This window comes from Neolamprologus multifasciatus, chromosome 11 (assembly GCF_963576455.1).
Source record: "Neolamprologus multifasciatus chromosome 11, fNeoMul1.2, whole genome shotgun sequence".
NCBI classification, from domain to species: Eukaryota; Metazoa; Chordata; class Actinopteri; order Cichliformes; family Cichlidae; genus Neolamprologus; species Neolamprologus multifasciatus.
In genome coordinates, this window is record NC_140449.1 from 30,085,170 (window position 1) to 30,113,054 (window position 27,885).

General features: G+C 39.1%; 1 protein-coding gene across 2 annotated transcripts; it reads right to left on the reverse strand.

Annotated features, from left to right (window-relative positions):
• Positions 1–1,297: 1,297 nt before the first annotated feature.
• On the reverse strand, positions 1,298–27,776 carry smarcc1a (SWI/SNF related BAF chromatin remodeling complex subunit C1a). Of its 2 annotated transcripts, none has more exons than XM_085176839.1 (28): positions 27,526–27,776; positions 24,479–24,598; positions 24,296–24,381; positions 23,852–23,933; positions 23,299–23,391; positions 23,121–23,190; positions 22,772–22,841; positions 22,485–22,560; positions 21,192–21,317; positions 19,504–19,598; positions 18,851–18,981; positions 17,577–17,636; positions 17,402–17,439; positions 16,910–17,028; positions 16,492–16,563; positions 16,232–16,345; positions 15,754–15,907; positions 15,049–15,159; positions 14,869–14,928; positions 14,338–14,596; positions 13,304–13,465; positions 12,182–12,237; positions 11,113–11,266; positions 10,703–10,881; positions 10,349–10,483; positions 6,624–6,978; positions 5,752–5,877; positions 1,298–4,482 (listed from the first exon to the last, which is right to left on the reverse strand). In XM_085176839.1, exons 1-28 carry the CDS (start codon positions 27,709–27,711, stop codon positions 4,391–4,393), a joined length of 3,381 nt encoding a protein of 1,126 aa, XP_085032965.1. In that variant the 5' UTR covers positions 27,712–27,776; the 3' UTR covers positions 1,298–4,390. The 2 variants fall into 2 exon arrangements, with proteins under 2 accessions (XP_085032965.1, XP_085032964.1); XM_085176838.1 differs by having other exon boundaries at positions 19,504–19,622.
• Between the last annotated feature and the right edge of the window lie 109 nt (positions 27,777–27,885).

Below are 27,885 nucleotides of genomic sequence, written 5' to 3' on the forward strand. Positions count from 1 at the left end.
CCAGTCCCACTCAGGAAGTAATCACCCTCTGGCCCCTCAAACCTCTCAATAACATACACATGGTCAATCTGCTGTATGCAGAAATCCCCCCTCTCGCCAGATTACAGTGCCGGCCGGCCGGGATTAGTTTTCTTCTTCGTTTGTTCATACACAGATGCTACAAGCAGAGAGCTAAGCAGCTAAGGCAGCAAAACAAGCACACCAATGACATCTTCAACCCAGTTATCATGTATCCCTCCAAGACCTGAAAAAATGCTAAGAGCTTGTTGCTTTGTTATTCCACTTAAGTATAATAGCCTAAAATATAACTTTTGCAGCCCAAATCATATAGCAGTAATTTTGTGGACAGTACTTTACCTCTGTGTTACTTGATTCATTTTTCTTTTCCTATACTACAATTATTCTCTGAAGCTGTCTAAACAATGTGTAAAATACTTAAGGAAATTTTATTTGTGCGCCACACAAATGCAAATGTTTTAGCTTTGTTATGAAAAATGTATCTTCGGAAATTAAAAATGTAAGAAATGTGCCAAAGGAAATGAAAAAGCTCAAATTATTTGATAATAATAATAATAATAAGAATGTGACAGCACTGTGTGTCTATCATAAACATTGTTGAAGAAGTAATGGCATTACAAATGAATCATACTGGTAAGGAGCTTGAAAGAATGGTTTATTGTGATTTAATTCAACTTTTTTCATTGACAACCACATGTGCATGTTGTGTTTGGCCAGTATTGATTCATTGCATGGTGCTCTAAAAATCTACTGTTCATTTCAAGTCTCAAACAGACGTTTAGACTTCACCAATTTTCTTCCACAAAAGCCGACTAAGCCTGTGACGTCACTGAAAACTGTAATTTACACATTGTGAATGCATGTGCAGATGTTTTGGAGCAATGTCCCTAATCCCGACACAAAAGCACTGGATAGATTATCCAGTTTGTCCTCTTGAAGTTCACAAAAACATGATCAAATGAAGTATTAACCCTTACAAATATGAAGCAACGTACTACTCGTGTAATCTGTTTTTTTTTCTTTTGGAAATGACTAATTCAGTATTCACTAAAAGCCTTTTTAAAAAAAAACAAAAAAAAACTCTGAATTAACTTTAAGAATGACTTAATTGTTAAGACTTGGGCTCTCAGGTGATTAATTTTTAAAATACAATCTTGTAACTGCAATATAAAAACATACTTATTTTCTACATTCTTTTTGTGCAGTTTCAGATGAAAACTTTTGCAATTTTAGCAATTGTACTTTTAGTCTAAAGAGAAAAGACAAAGAAACTGAGACATTTTCATACAAAACACAGTTTATTCGACAGTGTCTAGGTCCAAGTACCAACAGACCCCATACAAAATAAAAAAAGGGGGGGGGAGAAACAAATGCTACAAAGAACAGAGAGAACTTCCATCTACACAAAACATCTCCTTGAAAATACATTACCAATAACACAAAAAAGTATCCATTAAAGATAATATATGTAAAGGAAATCCCATCATATTTAAGTGATATTACATAACAAGCCTGGTAAAATGTTGCATGGGAGGGCACGTTGAACGAGAGTGTGAGCGAGGGATCGTACGGTGTGTTTGTGTGCTTTCTTCTTCCAACAGACTGGGAGAAGAGGGCAACAGTCAGTGATGCAGCAGTCATGTGGGCAGGACAAAGAAAATATTTTAAAAGAAATTAAGAAGAAACAAAAAGGAAGGCGGTGGGGAACAAGAGGTAGCAAAGGGGTGCGCAGAGAGGTAGTAGATAGCAAGAGGAAGATTTCTAGAAGAGGTAGCTAGCAGATGGAGGAGGAGGAAGAGGTAGCAGAGATACTAACAGTGCTAGCAACAGGGAAGGAGTAGTAGTTCTGGTTAAGACTTCACATTAAAACATCCTCATATTGGATTTATTATTCACTTGTATGTCAGCTTTAGAACGATGCAGGATGGTGAATGCAGACTAGTTGAAATGATGATTAGAGCAGCAGGAATAAAATAAACATTTTAATTTATTTAAAGCTAACTTGCAAGTGTCATAAAATGTTTTTAATGGGTTGAAAGCACTTGCTGATGACCTGACAAAAACAACTACGTCATGAGGAAAACGGGCTTCCAAATGTTCAGAACGACTCGTTTCGAGGAATAAAATTCCGATTTTAATTTCCAAGGTTACTGACATGAAAATACTTTAAAAAGCTCAGAAAAGGGAAACCTGAGCAATGGAAAATGTGGTGAATACTGCGACAAACCGCAGCTAATAAATGGATCTTGTGGTGAAACTGTTGTCCTATCCTGGTCCTAATTCAGAGGAGAGACGAAAACAAAAAGGCCATAATGTTCCTTTTTCCCCTTTTATAGCTACAGGATTTAATTTTCATTTTTTCAGACACTTTGTTCAGCTGATACTGAAAATTAACACGCAATAACTTTTTTCTCTCAGCTGAGGTTACTTTAAATTTCCCATTACAGAAAAAGATAAAGGAAACCAGCATCCAGCTTGAGTAGCTGATATTTAAATACCAAATCTGCACGCGAGTATTCAGTGGTTTCGCCCCTTGTTTAATTTAATTTACTGTGACATGACAGGACAGAGCGTTTAAGGACTAAACAGTTGTGATTACTTAGTAACTTAATATTTTTCTGTGTAATGGTTTGATACACAAAAATGAGGATATTGCAGAGTTTTACAGTAGCTGGAAATTAATGCAAAACGTGCACTAAAGAGGGGAGGAGGGGGAAGAGGGGTTAGCGAGGTAGGCAGCACTAGGCGTGAAGAAACTGAGCATAAGAGAGGGGGGCGGGGTTTAATCGCTACAGTATCAGCACCTAAAAACATCTAGAAGCCCACCGTGCTGAGGAAGAGCATCGTCGTGTTGTGATGTTTCAGCCGCATCACAGCGTCTCCCTCTCTGTAAAGGCTGTGTGAAGGTCAGCAGGAGATTACATGTGTGTTTGTCCAGTGCTTTGTGGCAGGGTCTGGCCAAGTCGGTGTGTGCATGCAGCCTCCAGTGTTCGCCACAGCTTAGCTTACATGTCTGTGTGTGTGCGTTACAGTGCTGCAGGTGGTGTGACAGACAGAGGAAGGAGGTGGATGTACTTCCTTTCATGGCCGGAAAGTCCTAACTTGTGCCTCACAAAATGAGATTTAGCTTCCAAATACTGCAAATGTCTTTAGTAGGCAAAACTTTTAAATGTTAAAATCATACAACTTAAAGGTTTTACTTCTCTGATTAGGAGGTCACAAAGTACTGAGAAGAGAACTTGGGACACTTGGCTATTTTTGGTCTTTTTTAAATGCAATTTTAAAGTCTAATCAAATCCAGTAAAAAGTTGAAAAAAAAGAAGTAATTTTAGTTGAACCCTTACATTTCAAGCACAACTAAGAACAATTTAAACCTTTTCAGCAGGTACCCTCTCTCACTCCTATACTCAGATACTGTTAACAGTATTTACAGCTGCCATTTTTGGGGGGGTTAAGGAGGATGCAGCCTATCAGACAAAGGCAGACCTAAAGTTAAATCTCCACCTGCCTCTTTGTTCAGTTTTGACTTTATGTCTCAAAATCAGCTAGAGCAGAAGTGAGTGAAAAACAGAATCCATACATTAAAAAAAAAGGCACAAATGACCATCACCCAGCCCTCTGTCTGACACACACATTCACAGACACACACTCACACACAGAACTACAGTGTATCATTTCAAGAGGAGCGAGAGGTAGATACTCGACAAGACAAGAGTGAGGGCAGGCTGGGTCCCCCATGTGTGTTTTATTCATGTTAATGTTTGAAAAATCTGCTTGCTTCAACACACACACACACACACACACACACCACCCACCCCTACAGGTCACACCAGCTCTCTAGTCTCGCTAGCTCCCCCTAGTGTTTGTCTTGGAAAAAGAGGAACCAGACAAAAAGCAGGGCGTGTGTTTTGTGAGACTGGAAGGGGGTTTCAGTGCAATTAAAACAGCACTGGAAAAAGAAAAGAGGAAAAAGAAAAAGAGATGAGACAGTTTTTTTTTTTTTAAATCATTATTTGTTCTGTCTCCTTGTTTTGTTTTCTGTACACAGGGTCATTCTCTACATCCTCGGTTTGGCCCAACAGAGCAGAAAACAGTGTTTATTAGTAGACGACCCTTGCCGCTGTGCCCTGAGTGGAAGTCTGCATGTATCGGTGCATGTGTGAAATGTGAGGTTACCTCTGCTTTTGAACCCTGTGTGTGTCTGTGTGTGTGTATCCTGTGATGACGTTTATAGTAGATGTGAGTGCTGAGTGAAAAATACCGAGCCAGTAGCAAAGGCCATCAAAAAGGGGTTGATGTTCAGAGAGTTAGCTTCAAGCTTGTGTGCTTTTGTGTGTGTGTGTGTGTGTCCGCGCGTGTTTGTGTGTAGCTCTTAGTTGTCAGCCACTCGCCCACTCGGAGGTGCTGGAGGACCTACAGGAGCAGGAGGGATCGCGTCAGGCTGTGCAGGTGGTGGACCAGGATCTAAGAAGGAAAATCTTGGTTTTAGAGCATAAAGGAAGCAAGCTAAAGTTTGAACTAATATATAAATGAATATGAAGGTAACTGTAATCCTGGTATTTTCAATACCAGTTATGTGTAATCAACCAGTTCTACATGGTATTTAACCCTTTAGTCTGGCTTATATCGTTTGCATTTCTCTGTGCAGTCGCAGCTGCACTGTGTCTCTTCTGTCATATTCAAGACAACATTACAACACTGCTTCACTAAGTGATAAGCTTGGACGTGAAGAGCTTTTCACAGAAGACCGCTTTTTCAGTGGTTCAAGTGGCTACCATCCTCCTCCAGTACAATTTATTCATCACAGGTTAATTGTGGATGCAATTTGTAAAGCTGATATCTGACTTTAAGAGCTCCCTCTACTGGATGATGAGGCAAAATACATCAAAAACAGTCCGTATCTTTAAAGACAAAAAGGTTTCATCTCATCACAACAATCTACAACGCTTAACCTAGCTACAGGGCAATTATTAGACTAACACACACAGCATTGGTGTGAGTCTTTAAATTAAAGCCTGCATTGATTTCTGGTAACCATAACTTATGCTGATGGGCAACATAAATGACATCCTAAGGCATGAAGAAAACTGTATTTTTCTCCTCCTTTACAAAAAAAAAAAAAAATTACAGGTTAGGTATCAAAAAGTGCAAACATAGCGTATCGCTATAATATGTCACCTGCAATAAATCGAACAAATTTTGTTTCTCTTGAGGAATGTAAATGCTGAGAAGTCTCTTTAATATAATGCAAAACAAAAAAAAACGATTAAGTAACACCATTCTTAGAGTTCAAATTTCAGCTTTAGTACACGTGGAAACACAAACAGCAGCTGCCAAAAAACTTAAATACATATCATTACACTGGTGCTTAACTTCAGATGCTGATTGGCTGCTTTACAAGGTTAGAGAAATCAATGCAAACCACAGGGTCTGTGCGTGCTGTGATGCTAATAAGCAGCCATGATCCAAATGTTTAGCTGCAGCTGACATTCAAAGTAAATACCAGCTGTCAGCTCCGGGTCAAAGCATTATTTGAATTTCCCAGAAAGATTTTTTTTCTTAGGTTGTTTGTTGGGTAAATACAGGATCCTAGAAACAAGGCCATAATTTAGCATGTATTTGGTTTTGGTGAATTAAATTTTCACAAATCAACAGAAATAAACCACCTTGAGTTTGCTTATACATATTCAAAAACAACACAAGCATAATGAGAGGGTGACTATTTATACTTACACATGCCGTTGGGGGCTCCGGGGTGGCGTGGGGGCATCATGGGAGGCATGCCACCGGGAGGAGGCCCAGCAGAAGGAGGGCCAGACATCATACGTCCAGGCATTGGCTGACCTGGTCCCATTGGTCCTGCAGCATGGAAAGTACAAATAAGAGAAATCAGACACATGGAGATCAGATGGACATAAGGAAGAAAACCTACATGAGGTGCTTCAAACCAGAAACAAACATTCAACCAACACTAACATGATTTTGTAGAGAAAAAAAAGCCATTTAATCCATTCTGTCCTTATTCTCTGAGAACACTTGATATGTTATTTTGCTAAAGTTTAATGTAATGAGCCAATTATGTCCACATTTTCCTGCAGTTCCCAAAAGCAAATAATCACCAAGGGTTAGTCCAAATTACCAAAACACCAGTCCAAATTAGTGGGACTTTAATAAAGTAATTCATGTAGCTGTTCTTTTAGGTAGATTAAGGCATCATTTATAAAAAAATAAATAAAAAAAATAGAAAAAGAAAAAAGATAAAAATTGTTAAGCAAGTTAGCAGTTACTACCAAGCTGGCTAACAAGTGGCCAAGATCTAAGACTACAAAACATAGCTGCTAGTATAACTTTGGGTATATATGAAGACAACCCACTAAAGGCAGCAGAGAGTAGCTACTGAGCTATCAATATCTGATATGGCAAATGTGTAAAACAAACAAAGTTATAACCTGGTAAAGCTGCTGACATTCTTTCCATATAAAAATGCTAATATTTCACAATATCTAAAAGAACACATCTTTAGGGTTATAACTGCTCCCCCTGTTTCAAAGCTCCTTAATCTCTGTATCACTTTGAGCACCAGTGTAGTTTTCCTTTCCCCTCACCTGTCTGTCCTGGGTGGTGAGGGGCCATTGGGTGGTGACCCATTGGGGGGTAGCCAGGGTGCATTGCAGCGCCGGGTGGGGGCCCTCCATGGTGTGGTGGAGGTGCTCCGTGGTGGGGAGGAGGTCCTCCGTGATGTGGTGTGGGTCCTCCTGGGTGCATGCCTGGTGGAGGGGGCCCAGAGTGTGGTCCAGCCCCAGGCCCCTGTCCCTGTCCTTGGGCCTGGGCAGCTGCAGCAGCAGCCGCGGCTGCCGCTTGCTGCTCCATCTGCTGCCTCGCCTTCATTTCGGCGTATTTGAGTTGCTCCATGTGGAACGCCTGACGCTCGGTTAGCAGCTGCTGCCTCTGAAGCTCCAACTGCACAGAAATGCAGGAACCATGAGGAAAGATGATTTTAAGACAGTTATAATACCAAATACCACCAACAACTGGCAGGTATTGCAGTACATAAAGTTATATTTTCATTGCTTTATATCCTGATAAAGTCTGCTTTACGCCAAAAAGGTGCACACTGACAAAATGTAGGCCTGCATATTTTACAGGGCAGAAGCCTAACTTATGAATACCATGGCCATGAAATCGAAACACAGTTTTTACACATACAGGTTTTCTTGTTACAGGCCACAAAGGTATATTTTACAACTACTTTTAAAAACATTTTCTTTAATCTTTAAAAACTGTGCATGCATTTAAGAACTGAAGAGCTCGTGCTCATTTCCATTTTGTCCAACTAAACAGGTCGCTGTTTTGGCCATTCCTGATATCAATCGGCGGCCTTTCCTGAACTTCTCTAGTCTGGCAGCAATAATTCTTCCTCCAGACTGAACTTGCAGCAGATGTACAGCTAGTGTGTGTGCAGCTATGCTGAGATGAATGAGCGAAGTCCTACAATAACTACATCGGCCGCTGCACTCACCACGCATTCCTTATACTGATGAGGCTGGACCCACAGTATCATCAGGTGGGTATTTCAAAACATGGATATAAAAATAAAGAACTACAGCCAAAGTCAAAAAGAACGTTTATGAAGCTAAAAAGAAATAAACTAGCTTCATGACAAAAATCAGAACAAGAGAGGGGGAGGTCTGTTCAGTTCCTTCTGCATAACACATACAGCTCTAAATAAAGCCTGTTTCTTTGTTTTAGAGTCTCAGTGTTACAGTTTATGTTAGGAACAGCAGCAGGAGTGGGTTGGTTTCATTCCAGCGTTCAGAAAGCCTCTTTAACCAGACTCCTTTTCATGCACTGTTTACAGCTGTGAAACTGGGCTACACTGCCAATGCCGCTACCGTGAAAACACAGTTTTACACTCTCACTAGCGTCTCCAGGGATTGTGCGGGGACAGAACACACACAAACCAGAGCTGAGAGTCATTCATTTGCTCTGTCGGGGCAGGTAACACTTTCACTTGCCTCACTGAACAACAGCTTTGCTTTGGAAAAAATGTTCTCCTCACAGAGAATTAATGCTGCGTCTCTTTTTCAATCTCTATGGAAAACTTGGGCCAAGTGGGGACAAACCTGTTGACTGGCCAATATCTGTTGATGAATTAAATCTTTATAAGTTACTTGTGCCAATATAGCAACAGAAGAAGCAAAACTTTGTAACGCAGTCTTTTCTGGACAACTCCAAAGGATGTGCTAATCCAAATACAAATGTAGTAGTTATCTTTCTTTTTCATTTTAAAGTGTTTGACAATTATTTTACATTTTTTTTAAACAGTCTAATAAAGACGTCTAACAAGTAAGGATATTTGTGTATTTACCTATTAATTATATGGTAGTGGTGTAATGCTGCACTTATGTTCCACCTTAAAACTAGGGTTGGGGGTATCAAAAAATTTATACTGTGTAGTATCGTGATATTTTGTTTGCTAATAATGTAACGATACAGGGACAGCAGAAATCGATATTTTGTTACAAAAAAAGGTTTTTGTGCTCTGACTTCAGAGCATGTTGATCCTTTTTCTGAGCAAGAATCCTGACATTCCTTCACTGTCCAAATGTGTTTAACTTTTTTTTGGCAGCAATAAACATGACAGTTTACTTATTTTAATTTGACATGTTTTATTTTAATTAAGTGTAAAACTTTTTTATTTAATGTAAAATTATATTTTGTTTTAATTTACTTTCAAATTCTTCAGTTGCTGAAGGGGCTGCATAGTTTTCATAAACTGCATAGTTCAGAATAGCTATAATTGTACCAGATGGTTGCGTTCAGTTAAGTTGGACTAGACTGTAATACAAACCGTTCAGTTTGTCAACAATAAAACTGAAATGAGAGAAAGACTGAGTGTGAGACTTTGATATTAGATAAAATGAATATTGATAAAGTTTACCTTTATGTACAGAATCTGAATATCGCAAAATATTTTAAAAAATTGAAATAATATCGTATTGTGCGTTAAGTATTGTGATAATATCGTATCGTGGGATGTATGGTGATTCCCACCTCTACTTAAAACCTCCCAAAATATTGGCATTTGTCCCAACTTAAAATGTCTGTCCTTAAATTTAGGAGTTTAAATCAAACATTCAACTTTTTCTCAATATTTTGTTACACGTGTTGTTCTTTTTATAAAAAAATATTTCACAGGCTAAGATGGGGTATCTGTAAGTATGACCAAGTTAAATGTAAGACCTTTATAACACAATCTTAAGAGAATCTGCTGTGAAAGTCGCATAAAAGTGAAATATACCCTTCCCAAGGAAACCTGTTGAAGGCAAGTTAAAATGGTGTTTAAGGAAACGTACAAATATTTGGTTAATTTTAAAACACCATCCAAATATTTATCTTTTCAGACTGCTACAGTAAACCATTTGCACATATGCAAAACCTATAAGGTGAAACCTTAACGATGCAATCATGCTGTATGAGCTAATTGAGTAGCATTATGTGCCAGAGATTTTCACGGTGGTGAGAATGAAAACGTTCTCGACTCTGTGGTGTAGTGGTTGAAACATTTGGCGCACACAAAAGATCCCCGGTTCAAGGCTGAGAGGAGACGCAAACAACGCTTTAAGCCTTGATTGTTGTGTGTATCTGTGACGTCCATGTGGCTGCCTGTTTTTTGCCACTGCTCGGACTTGTCTGCAGAGAATTTACATTACAATGCATGAGCCTCGAGTAGCAGACTTCAAAATGAGTACTCTGCTGTTGGGTCTCCAAAAACATCCAAAACAAGCAGTTCTGGATCTCCCCACAATGTAGTATAATAACCACACGAGGGTCACAGGCTGGTCCTCCTTTTCTACTTGCCAGTCCCAGATTAATGGGATGGCTGTGTCAAGAAGGGCATCTGGCATGAAATCTGTGCCAAACCAAGCATGCAGAGCCATCCGCTGTGGTGACCTCTTGGGAAATACGGAAGCAGCTAAAAGTAACCTGTGACTAAAAACATTCTCCTTTGACTTCAAGTCTTTTTAAAAAGCTTATTAGTTGCATTAATAATTTTATAGACCTTTTAAAGATCTGTAGACACTTTGTCTGAGAGGTGGGTACTTTATAAACCTGTCTTTGCTTCAAACAGCTAATTTTCCACTTTAGAGAGTAGGCGTAGTTTTAAAGTGCCGGATGAACTTCTGTTAACAGCTCACCTTCATTATTGATAACCACAGTTATAAGCCTTTACTGAGCATTAGAGGATTTGAGTGCCTGCATTAACTGAAAGTGAAGAGCCCAGCTTGCCAACAGAATACAACATTGTATTGAAGTATTCCTGACTTACAGCCTCTTTCTCACGGTCCATGATGGTCTCAAGTTCCTCAAAGTGCCTCAACTTGATCTCCAGTTTCTTCATCTGGGTCTCGACCAGCAGAGCCACCAAGGACTTGATCTTCCTCTCCTCCACTGCTGCCAAATGCTAAAAGGAAGGCAATGGGCTGATGGTCAATATCTAATCAATGCTAAATAACAATTTCCAGCATTTTAATATTTTAACACTTACAAAAAAAAAAAAGGTACAGGATTCCATCAGAACAACAGGTACACAAAATTATAGCAGCAACACAGCGTCATTTGAGAAAAGCTGAAGTTGTTCCATGCAATTGCTGTTGCAGAGTCAGCAGTCCTGCAGTCTTACCTTGGCTTTTGTGGCAGCAGATGCCAAGGCAGCAGCAGCCGCAGTGGCAATGTTTCCTTCTCCGATATCATGTTCCAGCTTCTTGCCCTTGTCCTCTCCCTCCTCTGTAGGGGTTTTCTCCTCCTTCTCCTTCTCCTGGTCTGAAGATGATGTCTCCGTAGACTCCTCTTTGTCTTTGTCTGATAAGGAAAAGAAAAAATAGAAAAGATCAAGCACTTTATGTAGACTTTTTAAAGAATGTGTGTGGAAAAACATCAGATTTTACAGACTAATTAAACAATAAAACATTAAATAAATTATCAAATCATCAGGATAATCAACCAGAAGTAGACCCTTTAAATTGCAATTTAAAAACAAAGTTGCATGTCTGTGAAATGGAGCTTTAGTTTCACTTTGGCATAAACTGTTACCTGCTTGAGCAGTCTTAGCCTCCCCTCCCTCTTCATTCTCTTCTTCACGCTCCGATGCCTCCGCTCCCTCTTTTTTCACCTTTTCTGTTGCTTCTGTCTTGTCGCTCTTCTCGGCAGACTCGCTCGGCTTCTCAGCCTCATCCTTCAACTCACCCTGAAGGTCGAGGAAAATCAAAAATGGTAGGCGTGCCACCACAGAAGGAAAAAAAACACAACAACAACAACTGTACTGCAAGTCTGAATTTAAGATTTGCCTTGAGATTTGAGAAATAAGTGTGGTTCAGAGTAGCTAGCTGCTTAAAAGTGTTGAATAAAGGACATTCATTCAAGGTTTTTCATCTACAAAATGCTGCGAGTACATTCAATAGTTGATCAAATCTCAACCCTGTTAACTTTCTTCCTCCAATCACTAATGTAAGAGAATAATTAAGTCAACAGCCACTAGTGTCATTACATTCACTCGCTTTTTAAAGCACGAGACGAGGGCTAAAAGTAAATGAATTGGAAAGTTCTAAATCGTGCAAAAGATAAGTGAAGTGGCTATCGATGTAATAAGTGACAGGTCATCTGTCTGTACAGGAACACTCATGAACCTGTTACAGCATGCCAGACTATCTGAAGCTGTAATCTTGTAATAACATCAGAATAATGTAGTTAGTCTTTGTTTTGTTTCATTTTTTTTACTCTTGAGCAAAACATGATGAACTGATCTGGCTGGTAGTAAGACACTTCGCAATATTTTGCAATTCATACACTCTTAATAAAACCTGAAGTATAATTCAAACCATAGTTTTGATCAAAATAATCTACCTCACTATTGGATGGGATTATGTTGCATCTCCATTACCAACGCTTGTCACCCCAAGTCTGGTTATATTGTGTACTTTCAATGAAAAACCTAAACCATGAATGAATTCAGGTATGCGCATGGCCCAAGTTGGATGTTTTAATCTAATTTATTAATTAGTCTGACCTTTTAATTAGCAGGATTTATTATAACATCCATTTATAAATAGATGTTTTCCTATGAGACAGTGAACATCTGAAGATGCATGAAAGGTGGTCTCACCTTGTCAACCTGCTGGGAGTCGGAGTCTGTTTCCATCTTTTCCGGCTCTGTGGTTTCTGTAATTGACAGCAAGACTGAAAAATCAGCATCTGTCAGACAGATAAAACTAACAAAGAGGGTCAGAGATTATTTTAAATACATTCTAAATTTACAGAGATATTACCAACATTTGTGTTATGACTGTAGCTGAATAGTCAAACTAAGATATATCATCCTGTCTGGAGTGAAATTAACTTATTGATTTACTGAGATAAACACTATCAAAAAGCATCGTTTGACATGCAGGTACTAAGGTTGAAAGCTCTTTAAATGAATAGGCCCACAGGAAATGATAAGTGCTGTGTGTACACTCACACGTGACTGAGTGAATACATGCGTGTGGCTGAGTGTTAAACCATGTCACGGGTGCACTTGAGCGTATGTTAAGAGTTTGAATATTGATTTTGTGCCAGTTGAGTGCTTTAGGCTAAAGGAGGCATGGAACACATTTAAACTTATTGATTACAACTGAGCATTAAGAGAGCATTAATCTTTAACAAGTGATAAGTATTGTGTGTGTGTGTGTTTGTTTGTGTGCAGGGGCGGTGTGGGTAATTTCCAAGACAGCGCAGAGAGAGAAAGCGATGAGAACATCCATGAGTGTGGTGACCCAGTTTTCTCCTTCACCTCCTCCCACTGCGCTGCCCCATCTGCAACCGCAGCTTTAATCCACTGGTTACCACAGCAGTGTACACAGAAACACCACAACATTTCACAATATGTCTTTACTCCTCAGTAGCCTGCTGGTAAAAGGACTGCTGTGTAGCAAAAGTCAAATACGAGCCTAAATAAGATGACATGATGAGAAACATCGGTTAGCCTGGACATATGCACAGAGCAGCAATTTACATTGGAGTGGATATCCCTCATTGCTGAATAACATCGTGATGTTGGAGCTGGTCACAAAACTACCAAACCTCAGCAAAGACAGACGATTATTTTAGATGATACCTGCCTTCCCCCAACAGGAAATGCTTGAGGTATTACACCTTCTAACATGTTTAGAAATACGTTAAAGACTTTCGAGGTTGGCTTGGAGGCATCAGCCTGTCTTTCTTTACTATCTGTACAAACAACACTCACCAGTCTTTTCTGGCTCCTCGGGGGCAGTTCCAGCAATGCCGCTGCTCTCCAAACCAAAGGCGGGATCCACCTTCCCAGTAGTTCTGGCCGCCTCCTGCACCTTCTTCACGTGAGCCTCCACCAACTCAGCTGGCACCTCTTCACGCACACGAGAGAACTCCTCTGCAAACAAAGAGTGGATGTTTTTTACTTTCAGACTCTCATTGATAGTAATATGACAATTCATTAGTTCATGGTGTGCATCAGACATGAAGCTAGTATTATATTCCCAAGCATGACAGCTGGACTGTGCAGCTTGTGTTTATTCACAAAATAGTCACATATGCACAGACTGTTTTTTGGAGCCCCTTTCAGTATTGTGTATTCACTTGGTGTTCTCTGTTTATTTAGTTTCAAAAAGCAGTAGTAACAGTGTTAATTACTCACAGAGCTAAACCATTTTTTTTTTACCCGTACATAGCTACTTTCCCCCTGTTATTCTTCCCACTTAAAAAGAAAAGTAAAAGCCACACATCAGTATCGGCTCATATTCTAGCTTAGTTGACAACAATCAAATCATTTGATATTTATTAATTACAGTGGCCAGTGTTTGTCTGTTGTCTCAACTAAATCTCATGTTACGTTATCTGAGCAATTCAGTGGTTACATTTACCTTCTACTGGTCTTTTTGTTTTTAGCGTAACTGGCGCAAGACCAGGAAAAATATTACTAACTTGTGTAACAGGTCACTTGTAGTTACACAAAAGTAACATGTGTAACCAAAAGGCAGACATTTCCTCTTTAACGTTCAAAAATCAGAACCATTCAAAACCCAACCCGTGTATATTTGTGGCTGCATGATGTTGTTTAAGATAATGAAACTGAATATACAGATAAATCTCTAGTATCTCCTCTGAAGTCAAGAAACTGCTGCACTGATATTTGTTGTAACTGTTTCTGTTTCTAGCTATTTAGCAATTAAAATACAGAAGCTCATTAAAATATCGTATAGATTTAAACCCTGCAGTTTATGGCTTTTTCCCACCAGTTCTCACCTAGTGCTGCCTTGGCTGCAGCAGATGCCACTCTGGGATCCACAACAGATGCCAGGAAGGCTACTGTGCTCATGACTGGGTTCCCAGACTGGCTGAAAGGTATGGGCTGATAGGAAAGAGGCCCAAGTGTGGCCTCCGTACTCTCCAGGTATGGATCTTCAATGGGCAATCGCAGGAAGTGCAGGATGCACTCATCTTGGGTGCGTGAACCAACATGCTCTGAAACTTTGTTCCAGTCATCTTTATACATCTCCAGGGCCTAGCCATAGGTGACAGGAGTGACGATACAAGTCTTATTATAAAAAGAAAGCCAGAGAACATTTAATAAAGAAATATTTATAATTCCATGAGGCATAAAGAGTTTATCGCCATCTTCAAAAAAAACATAGAAAGAAAATGACAGAAAAAAAGTGTTTGTTTTTTTTATTATCAGGTCATAAGAACAGGATGAGCGTATGATCAGCAGCCAAACATTGGAAGTTTTTCTTATTTAAAACAGGACACTCCTATCTTCTGTACTTTAAGACTCACCTCGAGCAGCAGCAGAGTCTCCTGCTCAGTCCAATCTCTGGTGGTGCTGCCTGCTTTACCCTGAGGAATCAAAGTCCACAATATACATTTCTTTGTTTTTAAATTCTAACACATCAGCTCAAAGAGACTGTTAGAACTTCAAACATGAAAAACACATTAGGAAGTTGAACAAGTTCCAACCTTGATGCTTTTCCTGTTGTAGAGGTCAGAACGAAGGCTAAAGTTCTGCAGGTCGATGGGCTTGTCTTTGCTTTTGTCTGCAAAATTTGGCATTGGCTGTGGAGGAGGAATCTGGAAGGAATAAAATGGGCACACATTAGCAAACCATCTTTATAAAGATGTATGTTTTTTGCAATGGGACCATCTGAGACGTGCAGCAGTTTTACAAATGAAGCTCATCAATGAAATGGTACAGGGGTATAATGGAGGGAACCCAGAGAAAACAACACAGCTGTGATTTTTATTATTATAATTTCAGTGATAATTGTTTTGCAACTATTTCAGTTTGTTTTTCTTTTGACATCTTAATCAAAGTTAAACATCTTTTGGGGTTGGTGTGTTGGCCAGAAAAACAAAACAAACAATCAAATCACAGATTCCATGCTTCCCTTTTAAAGTGAATTGCTAGCAAAAAGGACAAAATTCTTCAGGATTTGATCTATATTTGCTGTAAAAACAAAAAACTAAACAAAAAACCCCACAAAACTATTTTAGGTGTTTAGCGATAACGTTCAGGGAAGTTATTAAAAGCTGCTCTGGAGTGAAAGTCATTGCTCAAAAATTTCTTTTTTTGGAACCAATCTATTTATCCTCAAAAAATATGGTCCTTGGCCGCACAAGTGGATTCAAACCTACTTCTTCCTTCCCTCTTTAAGTTGTCCTTACCGGTTGGGGTCTGTGGTTAAGAGGCATGAGGCCAGAGGGTGTGTCAGCCAGCACAGTAAAATGAGGAGTGGGTGGGGGGCCCATCGGCAATGGACGAGACTCTGCATCGACCTGGTAGTTCACCAAACCCCACTGCTCCAAGAATGCATGTACCCTGGAGGGGGAGGGGAAATAATTACATTAAAAAAATAATTAAAACAATGAAAAGCTACTTATCATCTTCTCTTTAAAGCATTTAAAGAGAAGTACCTACAAGGGTACCAGTCAAATGCATGGCATTTCTTTAGGACTGTGTTTGGCTGAAGGCCTCCCAGTAGGTGTTAACTTCCATAATACAACAATTCAATTCATTTAGGGTAAGTTTTTAATATTCATAAATGTTTTTTTTATTGGGTTAGCCACTGCCCATTAATCCAACCAAATTAATATGTAAAAAAACAAACCCCCCCAGAAAAGTTAACATGTGGATCTGTCGAACCTCATGATGGCGCAAACATCTCCAGTCAGGTTCCTGCGGCAGGAGGTGGAGGTGAGGTACTCCTGAGGATTCAGCCGATACGTGTCGATCATGAAGTTGCGATAGGCCAGGTATCTGTGTTGAGATGTCGCAGTATGTCCCGTTAGAATGATAGGAGACTTATTACATGAAAGCTGCATTTTTATATATGTGGGACAGATGAGTTTGTGTGTGTGTGTGTGTGTGTGTGTGTGTGTGTGTGTGTGTGTGTGTAAACTCACATTTCTGGAGTTTTGGACTTGTTCTTTCCGTTGAAGAACTCTGGCAAGGCTCGTCTCTCGATCTCATGGATGCTAACAAGAAAGGAAGGAAAGAAATATTGATAGATATCAAAGTAGGAAGAAACAATGTTATTCCTAAAATAAAATAGTATTTTCAATGGCAATGAGATTATAATGGCCTGCAGATGTCATCAAGTGCACCTCTAACTGCATGTAAACTGCAGCTGGTGGTTTTTTTTGTGTTTTTTAAAATGCATCTGTAATCCATCTTCTTTCAAACAGCAACATCTCACTCTCTCTCCAAAATAAAAAGCCTCCTATCATCTCCACTCCACATAAGCTTTTGAAAAGTTAGTTATAACTTATTAACCAAGTTGTTTGTGTAATGTAGCTTAAGTTTCAGATTCACAACACTTACCTGTTGTAGTCAAACCAAGCAGCATAGCTGGGGATAACGATGTGATGCGTCTGTTCAGTCACATTGTCCTCATTGGCATCCAGTCGGTTTATTTCACTTTTGCCTTGTTCCTCATCATCCTGCAGAAGGATAAGCAGACAGGTCAAGTAACAGCAGTCTGAAAAAAGTCATCGTGCTGCGTAATTACACTTCATGAAACAGCCCTACTTTGGAATTAAAGTGGCTTTTCTCACAAACATTTATTTAAAAAAAACAAAAACAAACCCTGTATAAAGAATGAAGAAAAACAGCAGGTGCACGCTAGTTTTTAGTTCTTTGAATAATAACTATAGGGATATTTTAATCGTACCATTTCCTCATATTTCAATTAGATTTAGTTTAATATCACTTATTTAGTTTAACATATCACTCCCAGGAGTGACTGGGAGTGATATGTATATGTGATATTCCTAACTACACTGGAGAGATAAAGACAGGCATCAGTGGTCTTACCTTCCCACCAGACATCACAGATTCATCTTCCATGTCATCTGGAAAAAATACAAATAAATGTCTCGACTCAGGTTTGCTTTTAAACTGCGGGACAGCTTATGCTCACATACAAAAGATGCTAATCTCACTCATATAACTCCTACACAAGGATACAAGTTCATTTATAAATACATACCCAAGTCGGCCACATGCCCTCCTTTGACCGGTGTATTCTCGCTGTCTTTCTTTGAATTTGCTGTGCATGGAATAAAAGAAAAAAAATGTACAAAGTGAAGTACAGAAGAGGGGAAAAATTAAAATATTTAAGAAAAATGATTCAAAGACTGTCTAATTCAGCCATGGGCATGAAGACAATAACAAGCTTTCTGGTTTGCAAAAGGGGAGACTAAAATAGACTGAGTCTGTGTCTGTGTGCTGGAGGAAGACAAGGAGATTTCTTTGGGACAAAAGTGGGACATAACAAATGGGATGTGGTCTAAAAAGAGTATTAGACAGATCATGAAAAAGAAGCTCCCAAAGGCTGTTTTTCTACTTTCTGACTTGAAAACTGTGAGCGTCTCTGGGTATGTTTTTTTCCCTTGCTGCTGAGGGGATTTTCTTGTCATCATAACATAATGATTCAGTGCACAGCAGCCACATAGAGAAAAATTACAAAAAAATGAATTTAAAATTGAATGAAATAAAATTTATCTGTTTAGAGAAGGACAAACCTTACAAAGAGAGAAACAGGACAAAGACCACAGTGTAGGTTTCTTACTGCTTATAAAGCTCTAGCTGAACATTGCAACACATAACAACAAGACTGAAGAGGGCACTTATGACAGGAATCATTTAAATATCCTAATTTCTGTCTCTGATCTTACTGGCAACTGCAGACAAATACCATTTAAAACTATTTAAAACTATTTTATGTTACAATTATAGATAAAATCTAAATACAACTCAATTGATGATCAATTAAATGTAAAGACAGTAAAGTCATTTTAGTTATGCGTACTTTGCTATACATGCTATAGAGCAAAACTTTACATTTGTAACTGATTATTAAATACCCTTTTTATCTGCTTATGTAAAATTTCTTTAATATGACTATTCTGTGATGTTTAACTACATTTAACAAATATCAAAGTATTGATGACCAAGTTAGGATGCCTATTGTGGTAAAAAATTATTTGGTCTATGCAAGCAGTTTTTGTGTCCATGTAACCACTTAAATTTAAATTCAATTAGTTAGGCGTTTCATAATAACTGTCTGACGTTTTCTATGACAGCTAAGACAGAATAATTACATTCATTTTAGAGGGCTAAAACATTTAATGAACAAGTGTATTTAATTAATCTAATGATAATCCAAATTAATGCTTTAATACACAGGAAAAGTATCTCATGTACAGATGGTAGTTTGCAACACAAACGGAGCCAAGCTTAGCCCCTATACTCGGCACATACCATTCTTGGAGATGCTGCCCTCCTCCATGCTAGCACCAGCTGAGGAATCGTCCATGTCTTTTGTCATGTCCTCTTCAGTGTCCTCCTCTTCTCCTCTGTGGCCCCGTCGTTTCCAGTGAGGTCCCGGGTTCCTGAGAGAGAGAAATGATTTATTTGCTTTTCTCTAACTGTTAAAACGTGACAATAAAATATCTTATTTTATATCTGATATCTTATTATACTGCACCACAGGGCTTCATTGTCGTCCTAATTCTACTCACATCAGTCTCACTGCTGTACAAAGTGACATGTTCATTCATTAAATATAGTCTACATTGACTCAATCACACATACACAGTCCTGCTACCATAAATGCTCCCTAGCACAATCACTGTGAATTAATATCCAAATACAATTAGTCCCCAAGCCTTGGAAAATTAATTTCTACAGCATATTTTATTAAGATCTGCTTAAACAAAATGAATGATACATCTCCTGTTCCTGAGTCACATTTAGGCCTGTTGTCTTTTGAAAAAATGTATTGGATCACCAAGTTTTATCCTTTAAAGACAAATCTGAAGTTTTAGGAGACCACTTGCACAAATCTGCGTTTACTCAGTACTCACTCCATTTTACACTACCAATAAAACAAAAACGAAGAGAAGCATCCTTACCCCTTCTTGCCTCCCTTCTTACGGGACTCGGCTGGAGTGCTGGGTGGAGAGGGTGAGCGCCTCCTCTTCTTTCCCGCAGAGTTGGCCTTGCGCTCCTTGCGATCGGGTGTACGGGAAGACTGATCAGACAAACCCCGAGCAGCGCAGGGAGCGAGGGATGGAGGATGAGAGAAAGAGCGGCAGAATGAGAGGATGGAACGGTTGCACACACAAGGAGGGGAAGCAGTGGGAGAACGACCGTAGGAGGGGTGGGGTGGGGTGGGGATGCCGTGGAGGTGGAGGAGACAATCAGGGTTCCTGTATACTGTCCTCTTCAAACAGACACTCTTTCATACTGACCCTCATTTCAGGATCTGAGGAATTTCTCTTCAGCAGCAGACAAACTTCTTTTTGTCCAGTTGTCACTATTTGATTTCTTTTTTTTTTCCCCTTTTCAAATTGAATAAAAAGTAACAAAAAAAGGCTCCAGATTAGATCAAATGAAAAGCTTTTAATGTGTTTGCTGTGGCTCTTTAGATGATGTTAACTTCGCACTCTATGACTGCATTCTGGAGATTTATCCAAGCCCTACAAAACAATTCATCCAATTGTCAATAAATTTGGAGCTTTCATAAATATTTCTATCCTGCAGATGGTGCTTCATCCACCAAATTATAACAACTAGTAGAAAAGCCTAAGCCTGACCAGTCAGCTTTTCATATATGAATGTGATGTGAGTGCCCGCCTATTCAGCCCAAACTCACACTTAAGCGAAAGCTTCATCTACAGCTTCACACATGTAAACAAGGATGAATATGCCAGCCAGCATAGCAGTTCCTGATGATTAGGTCAGCTGGCAGGCTGTCCTGAGTGCACTTACTACAATGGCCATTCCTGGCAGTCTTTTTTGTTTACTTCCAGGCATACTCTGGGGCTGAGGATTAATAAAAAGCTAATTCATATAAAAACTATTTTTTTGAAAAGCTCAGGGAAGCATGTGCTTACTAACCTCATAGATGTAGTTCACTGAATGTTTTGTGTGAGTCCGTGTATGACAGAGGTCAAGAGTACAATGTAAGGGTAACCCAAAGAGCTACAATTAATGGGAAACTGGAGCACTTAAACATCTGTGTGGCCAGTTTGCTTAACGCTCGCATGAGTGATCGTGAGTGATCATTGAAAAGGCCAAAACAGTGTAAAAGAAAACTTAATGTCTCTGGCATCATAACTTTCAGAGTTCATTTACCCAACACGAACAGGAACCCTGAAACTCATTAGAAATAGACAAAGTGTGAGGAAAGGCTTAGAAAGGATGGGCAGCATGCAGACTGAAGCCAGTTGTGAACGAAGAAGAGTGAGGTGCACAATCCATACAGCAAAGCAACATGCAATGGGACAGACTAACAGTAAAAACATCCAAATTCACACCAGCATTCACACCTAGTCTCAGTCAAATCATTTCCATTTCCAGGCTTACATACAGTACAGATTTGAAGACCAATTTTAGATTAATACCTCTACAAAAGAGCCAATTTCAACACAAGTCACTTGTAACAACGATCAGGTTGCTGCCCTTTAACAACAATGGTAGGAGCTGTGCTGTCACACTGTACTGATGAAACGTGGCTGGAAAACCTGCTTTCACACACAATTCTCTTGGATTTGAAGTTTGGATCACTGACACACACCCACACAGCAAAAACACATACCTCTTCCTCTTTGGGGAAAATCCTCTGGCGGAAGCTGACTGGCTTCTTGTTCTCATCCACTTCGTAGTCTTCCTCATTCATCCACTCATTGAAGGCATCTGTGTCTAAAACCCACTTGGCATGGACCTTATCAGAGTAAGGAAGGAGATAACAGAGTAGAATCAACTCATCAATTTACTCTGCTGGCCTAATTTCCCATTATTTCTTAGTGGAAGACACTAAAGAACAAGTAGAAAAGACAGAAATACATAAATGCAAAAACAAGGAAACTGGTTAGCTGATGTGGTAAAGCCGCTTCACTTTACATTTTAAAATAAATAAATACAATAAAACTTTGCTTGGTATGCAGGTACAAACACATTTCAGATTAGGGCTGCACGATTTTGCATAAAATGAGAATCACGATTTTTTGGCTTAGAATTGAGATCACGATTCTCTCACGATTTTCTTTTCCAATATAAATATTTATTGCACTTATTAACTGCACATCAACTTCGTAACAGTTGAGACTGAACATAAAAACAATAAATAAACATAAAAACAACAAATGTCTCACGTTTTGTGTTTGCCGCAAAATGTTGTACTGCTTGAAATTCCGTCTCCACCGTTGCTCGACACTGCGTGTATAGAGCAGGTAGTGCAACAATAGAGAAATAGTTGCGGGACGGCACTGTGTAGCGTTTGTCTAGGGTGTTGATCATTTTCCTAAATCCCTCGTTTTGCACAGTGTTGATGGGAGCCATATCTTTGGTCAGGTGATAAGTGAAAGCCTCCGTAATTTCTTTGTGCCTGCGGGAGTTCGACGGGTATAGGGAAGCGCTGTATAAGGTTCCCGTTATTGATGTTTGGGTGGTTGACCGGGACGGATTTTCTCCTGTCACTTTCTCGTCATCCCTGACGTGCCAATTTTAGCATCACACGGCACAGCTTCTGTATCACGTGGTATAAGGCTCCGCCCTTGTCATTTGTTGAGCAGGAAGAGTGAGCGCTTGTTTTCATGCAGATTACGTCCCGGATCAAAATGCGGTACAATCGTCGTCGTCTTTTTTTTCTTTCTTTTTTTTTTAAATCGTTGTCATTTGGAAATGAGATCGCACATAAGTATGAATCGAGATCGCGATTTTCTAACGATTAATCGTGCAGCCCTATGTCAGATGCATACAATAGTGCCCATTTATATTCTCAGGACAATTTATAACCACATAGGTAACAAAAGCCAAAACTGGAAACTCTAAGGGACACAAGAAAGTCTTCCAGTATCAAAAGAAAACTTATTGGTTACAGACATCTCACCTTCCAAGGTCTGTCAGTGCTGGGTGGGTCCTCTGGGTCACCATCTAACTCACTGGCTGACACCCAGGTGTCGTAGCTAACAAAATAAAAACAGTTATCAGTAACTTCATGAAGTCATGAACAGAAATCTCTCTCTCAGGATGATTTGAGTGATTATTTATTTTTCTTTTCTTTAATAAAATGCCAACATTTTCCTAAAATGCCCAAATATTAGAAGGAAATAATTTACATCCACCAGCTGAAGCACAGATCTTTTTGTGAGCTGCTTAATGCCTCACTCTGCTCACCTGTCTGGGTAGAGACCCCAATGGACAAGCACCTGCTTGTCTTTTCTCATGACAGGACGCAGCCACTCCTCTGCAAAACATAAATACCAATATTCAGGAGTTTTCACAATTATTTACACTTTTATAAGCAAAAACAAAACTAAAAAAAAAAAGTGGTAAGATTACCAAACAGTATTTGATCACTTTACTATATTTTAAGTCACTTTTAAAATCTTTCATTATTTAACTGTAGTAATAAGTTGGTTTTAGGTCAGAATGATAATGAAGTGAGAATGAAAGAAAGTAGATATGTGGTACACATTACTTGACTAAGAATTAAGTCCGTAAATCACAGAGATAACTAACAAACCTTCTTCTTGCTGGGATAGTGATGGGTAAATGATATGGGTGGCCTTCGACTTGTCATCAGTAATGGAGCCCTGAAGAGAACAGAGAAAAACAAAATGAACAACTTAAAAGGCTGCGACACCAGAGCTTCCCACGAGAATATTTTACTACTCTGGAAATCATTTCATTCCTGTGCTCACCTGGTGTCTTTTGATGATGTCTTTGAGCTTACTAGCCTGTTTCTGCTCGATGTCTGGCGACAGGTAAACGGTGGGTCGAGTCAAGCAGTTATTCTACACACGAAGAAGGTTTAAGTTAGAGTCACGCAAAACGTTGCTTTATAACAAAGCAAAAGTACAAAAACAAAAGTACACTCACTCTCTCAATGCGGTGATTAAAGTTGAAGTTTTAAGGGACACTTGACAGCATAAAAACACACCCTTACCTCATTTCCATACAACTGCATACAGTCACAAATCTGATAGCTGCACACTGGCTAAATGGAATCTGAGCTTATTCATTTAAAATGTTAAAAGACTTGGAGTTACTGTAGTTTAATTATGAAACTTACAATAGTTTTAACAATAAAAACCCTGTATGCATTTTGAAAGTTAAACACAACTGCAATATCTGAACTTCATAACTAGAATACACAAAGCCTAATTGAATTTTATTAAAGACTGCACTTTGATTAACAAATGTACTTAGAATAAACATAAGGAGTAGCTCAAGCATAAGGACTTTGTCTTGTACCTGGACCAGGTTCTTTTCAACATTTAAGAACATTTCCACGTTCCTGTCCATCCGGGAGGGATTCTGTAGGTCAAATCTTCGCCTGAGAATGACACAAAGCCACATGAATATTCAAATAATAACTCTGCATTTATTATGACTTTATGTGCTGTGACTTCTATGACCTACGCCATCCATGGACTGCTGAGATATTCAACTTGGGGGACAAATAAAGTCATTCAAGGTAGTACAATCACTGGGAACTGACACAAATGGGGTTTTTTTTAAACTCCATAATCCAACATCCTAAAATACAAGACCATTAAGATTTTTGCTTATCTTCAAAATGCACAACTGAGTTAGTTTAAATTATATTTCTAAGACCAATGACTTCAAAAGGAGGGTTTAAGTTGATTATCAATGTCAGACCCATCTGCTCATACTAAGTTACACAAGTTAACATACCAGCCTTGCTCGCTCTTAAACTTGTAGACAGATCCCAAAATGTGACAGAGAGCACCTCCTGCCTTGAAATCCAGGAAACACTTGGCCTGAAGATATGAGAGGAACCATAAGAACAGAACACTTTACCATTTGGGATTCAACTGTGATGGCGATTTTTGGAGAATGCAATGTTTGTATGCTTACAGGTAGCTTTGTAAGAGCAGGATTGTTGACTCTTCGCCCAAATGCGTCTTCCTGGAAATGCAGCAGCTGGACCACGAGACCTGCCAGGGATTTACTGGAGGGGGAGTCATTCTGGACGTGCTGGAAGTAGGCACAGAAAAAAGTTATCAGTAACATGATAGCAATGGCACAGATTCCCATCTCATCTAGCAGTCTTTTTTTTTTGTTAGCAAATCAAGGTTGCCAAAAGACAGAAAAATACAACCTACAAGAGTTTAGATTTTTTTTTGTACATGGATTAATTCCAAAGAAATGCTCAAAAGTCTGAAAATGGGCTTCTTCATTTGATAATAAAATAACTCTTTATTGTCATTGCACAGTCATCCATAGTACAATAGTACAATGAAATTGGAAAACTCTACCACAACAACACTGTATACAACACAACACGACACAACACATCACAGTATCACAACTTAAGTAATAAAAGGAAATAATAAAAAGAAGTCTGTTACCATGATATGAGCAGCCACAAGAGTCGTTTACTAGAGCTCTATTTCTGTTTTGTTTTGCTATACTAGTATTAAGCAGTGGGGTATAGATAAGTTAGTCCTGTAAAGAGGCTCATGCAGATGGCTCAGATGGCTTAAGTCATGACGGAGATTAGCATGGTTATCAGCAGCTGGGAACATCATCACAAAGATAAGAGCAAGCCTCGCTCCAGAACATCCAATCGTGAATTCATGAACCAAATAATATACAAACTATTGAGTAATGTTAAAAATACATTTGATTATTTTGAAATTGTTGAAATGTTTCTTGGATCATTATGTTAAGTTGGTGGGGGACAAAACAACAGGGTGATATTCACAGGTGGGCAGACTTCAGCAGATGAGGTACTACAGGGTAGAACAGGAGGTTTGGCTACAAGAAGCAGAGATAAGAGTTACTGAAATAATTAGGCAGATTAGTCGAATATCAAAATAATTGTTAGTTGCAGCTCTAGAGAGTCAACAGACTAATGATTTTTGTTTAAACTTGTTATATCTTTTGCCTTGCATGGCGACAGGTTTCTGCTTAGACTGCCGTCCCTGAAATCCAGGTCCTGTTACCAGCAGGACAAGAGGGATAGTTGGATGCTATTTATTTCCTGATCTTTTTTGCTCCAGAGAATCAATCTTGACCAAAAAAATTTAAAAATCAAGTCATGACTTTATCCTTTAAGGTTTAGCCAGTGCATAATCAATGTAATCCAGGAGACAATGTTAGTGAATCCCATTTATATACTGTTGCATCACCAAATAATGACATAAGGTTTTAGTTGCTTATTTTAGATTTAGTCTATGCTAAGTTCATGCAACACAACAACTAAACACTGGCCAGAAAGATCACAGTCAACAGCAACAAAGCACATTTAAAGCTGGAAGACCTTCCACTGCTATATGGCCATCCCATCCCAACAACGGACTGTTCTCTCTGCTGAGGTCAGGAAAGCGATTCCGCTCCCTGAAGACCAACACAGAGAGACTGAGGAGGAGCTTCTTCCCGCAGGCGATACAGTCTCTCAATCACACCACCAAACAGTACTGACCCACACATATAGTTCTTACACACACACTGGACATTCTGGACATTGTTTTCACTTCATCACTTAAACCACTTTAAGCATATTTGCACTGCACAAGACACTAAATAATGTGGATTGCACAACACTGGACATTATATTCCTCATTTCCAGTTAATTCTTGTACAGCTGCTGTTATTGTGTGTATATATATATTTATATTTATATTTCTTCATACATTCTTATATATTTCTATACTGTGTATTTTGTTGTACAGTTATTTTATTTTCAACTTTAATTTATATATTTTATCTTATTCTTTCCCAGTTAAATTTACCCTTCATTCTAATTTGTGTTGTACAGTTATCTCATTCTTAACTTAATTTTTATATTTTATTTTATTCCTTCCTGGTTAAATTTACCCTTTTTAATTTTCATATTTATTTCCTATCTTATTCATAGCCTTTTCTTTTTTTTTCTTTAGGTCAAGAGCAGTTGTCTAAGCATTTCACTGCATATCGTACTGTGTATGACTGTGTATGTGACAAATAAAAAAAATTGAATTTGAATTTGAATATGGCCTCAAATAACTCACATAAATATCTTTGCAAAAAAAACAACAACAACAACAACAAAACAAATGGATGTATTTATTATTCTTAAAGGCAACTTTATTAAACAGTGGATATGCTTAAAAAAGCCAAGTTTATATATGAAATATTGTAATATAAATCTGCGAGTAAACGCTGTATTCACATGCCCTTATCTATGCCATTTCATTTGAATAATGTTTCTGCTATAACTTGAGCAGGCACAACGTATCAGTGGTTTTAAATGAGAGCCTGGCGTGACAAGAGGAGCACTCTTTGTTTGGCTAATTCAGTAGGCAAGTGCAACCTGCACGGTGTGCTATGCTGCTGTGTTGACAAAACTCAACACACCGACAGCATGGAACAGGACTGGGCCTGCAAACAGCACGCAGTGAAGTAGATAATTACCTTCTAAGTAAAGTACCTTTTAAGATGCCATAAAAAGAAAGCTGGGGTTTATTAAGCTAATATTATAATTTCTGCAGGGTATGTCCCGTGACTTACATACAGGTTAGCATCTCGGGCCTTTTGAAAAACTAATAAGAAAGTTTGGTTTATCGTTATTCCTTTTTAATGAGAAACTTATTACATACGAGTTAAAAAATATACGCGGCTATGTGTCGCTCGTTTGTAAACATTTCCCCCCTGAGCGTCATATTAGTAGCAACATTGAATGGGCAGTTAGCGAGCTAACAATAGCTATTTGATAAACAAGAACTGATTACTCTAACTGTTCAAGACTATGGGCAGTATACTGACGGTGAACTCCCAAACAAAATTATATATAAGCACTCTTAAAACTTAACTCTACTTAGCTCTGGGTGGCTGCAGCTAACTAAAACATGAGCGCCCCTTTGTGCTAGCGGGACGCGGGCCTTCATAGAAATCAATAGAGGAGCGGGCAGCTAGCTTACCTTCTTGTAGTGCTTTCCGATCCAGAGTCGCACCGTCTCCAGCTGGGATATTGTGTCTGAACTTTCCCAAAATTTCGCAGACGGACCACCATCTTTCTTTCGTCCCACTGCGGTTAAACCACCGACGGGGCCAGTGTTCGGTCCACCCGAGCCCGTTCCGCCTGCCGTTGTCGCCGCCGTCGCCATTGTGTGTTTTGTTCGCTGCGTTGTCTTTCTCCTCCACGGCGTCCCTCAGCTTGCAAGTTTTCGAATGACATTGCGCAGCCGCAAACGTGTTGAGTAATTTGAAGTCTCGCGAGCCTGAATATCAGATGGTCCATGGGAAATGTAGGCACCTGAGAAGGTTCCTCTTTTTTTTTT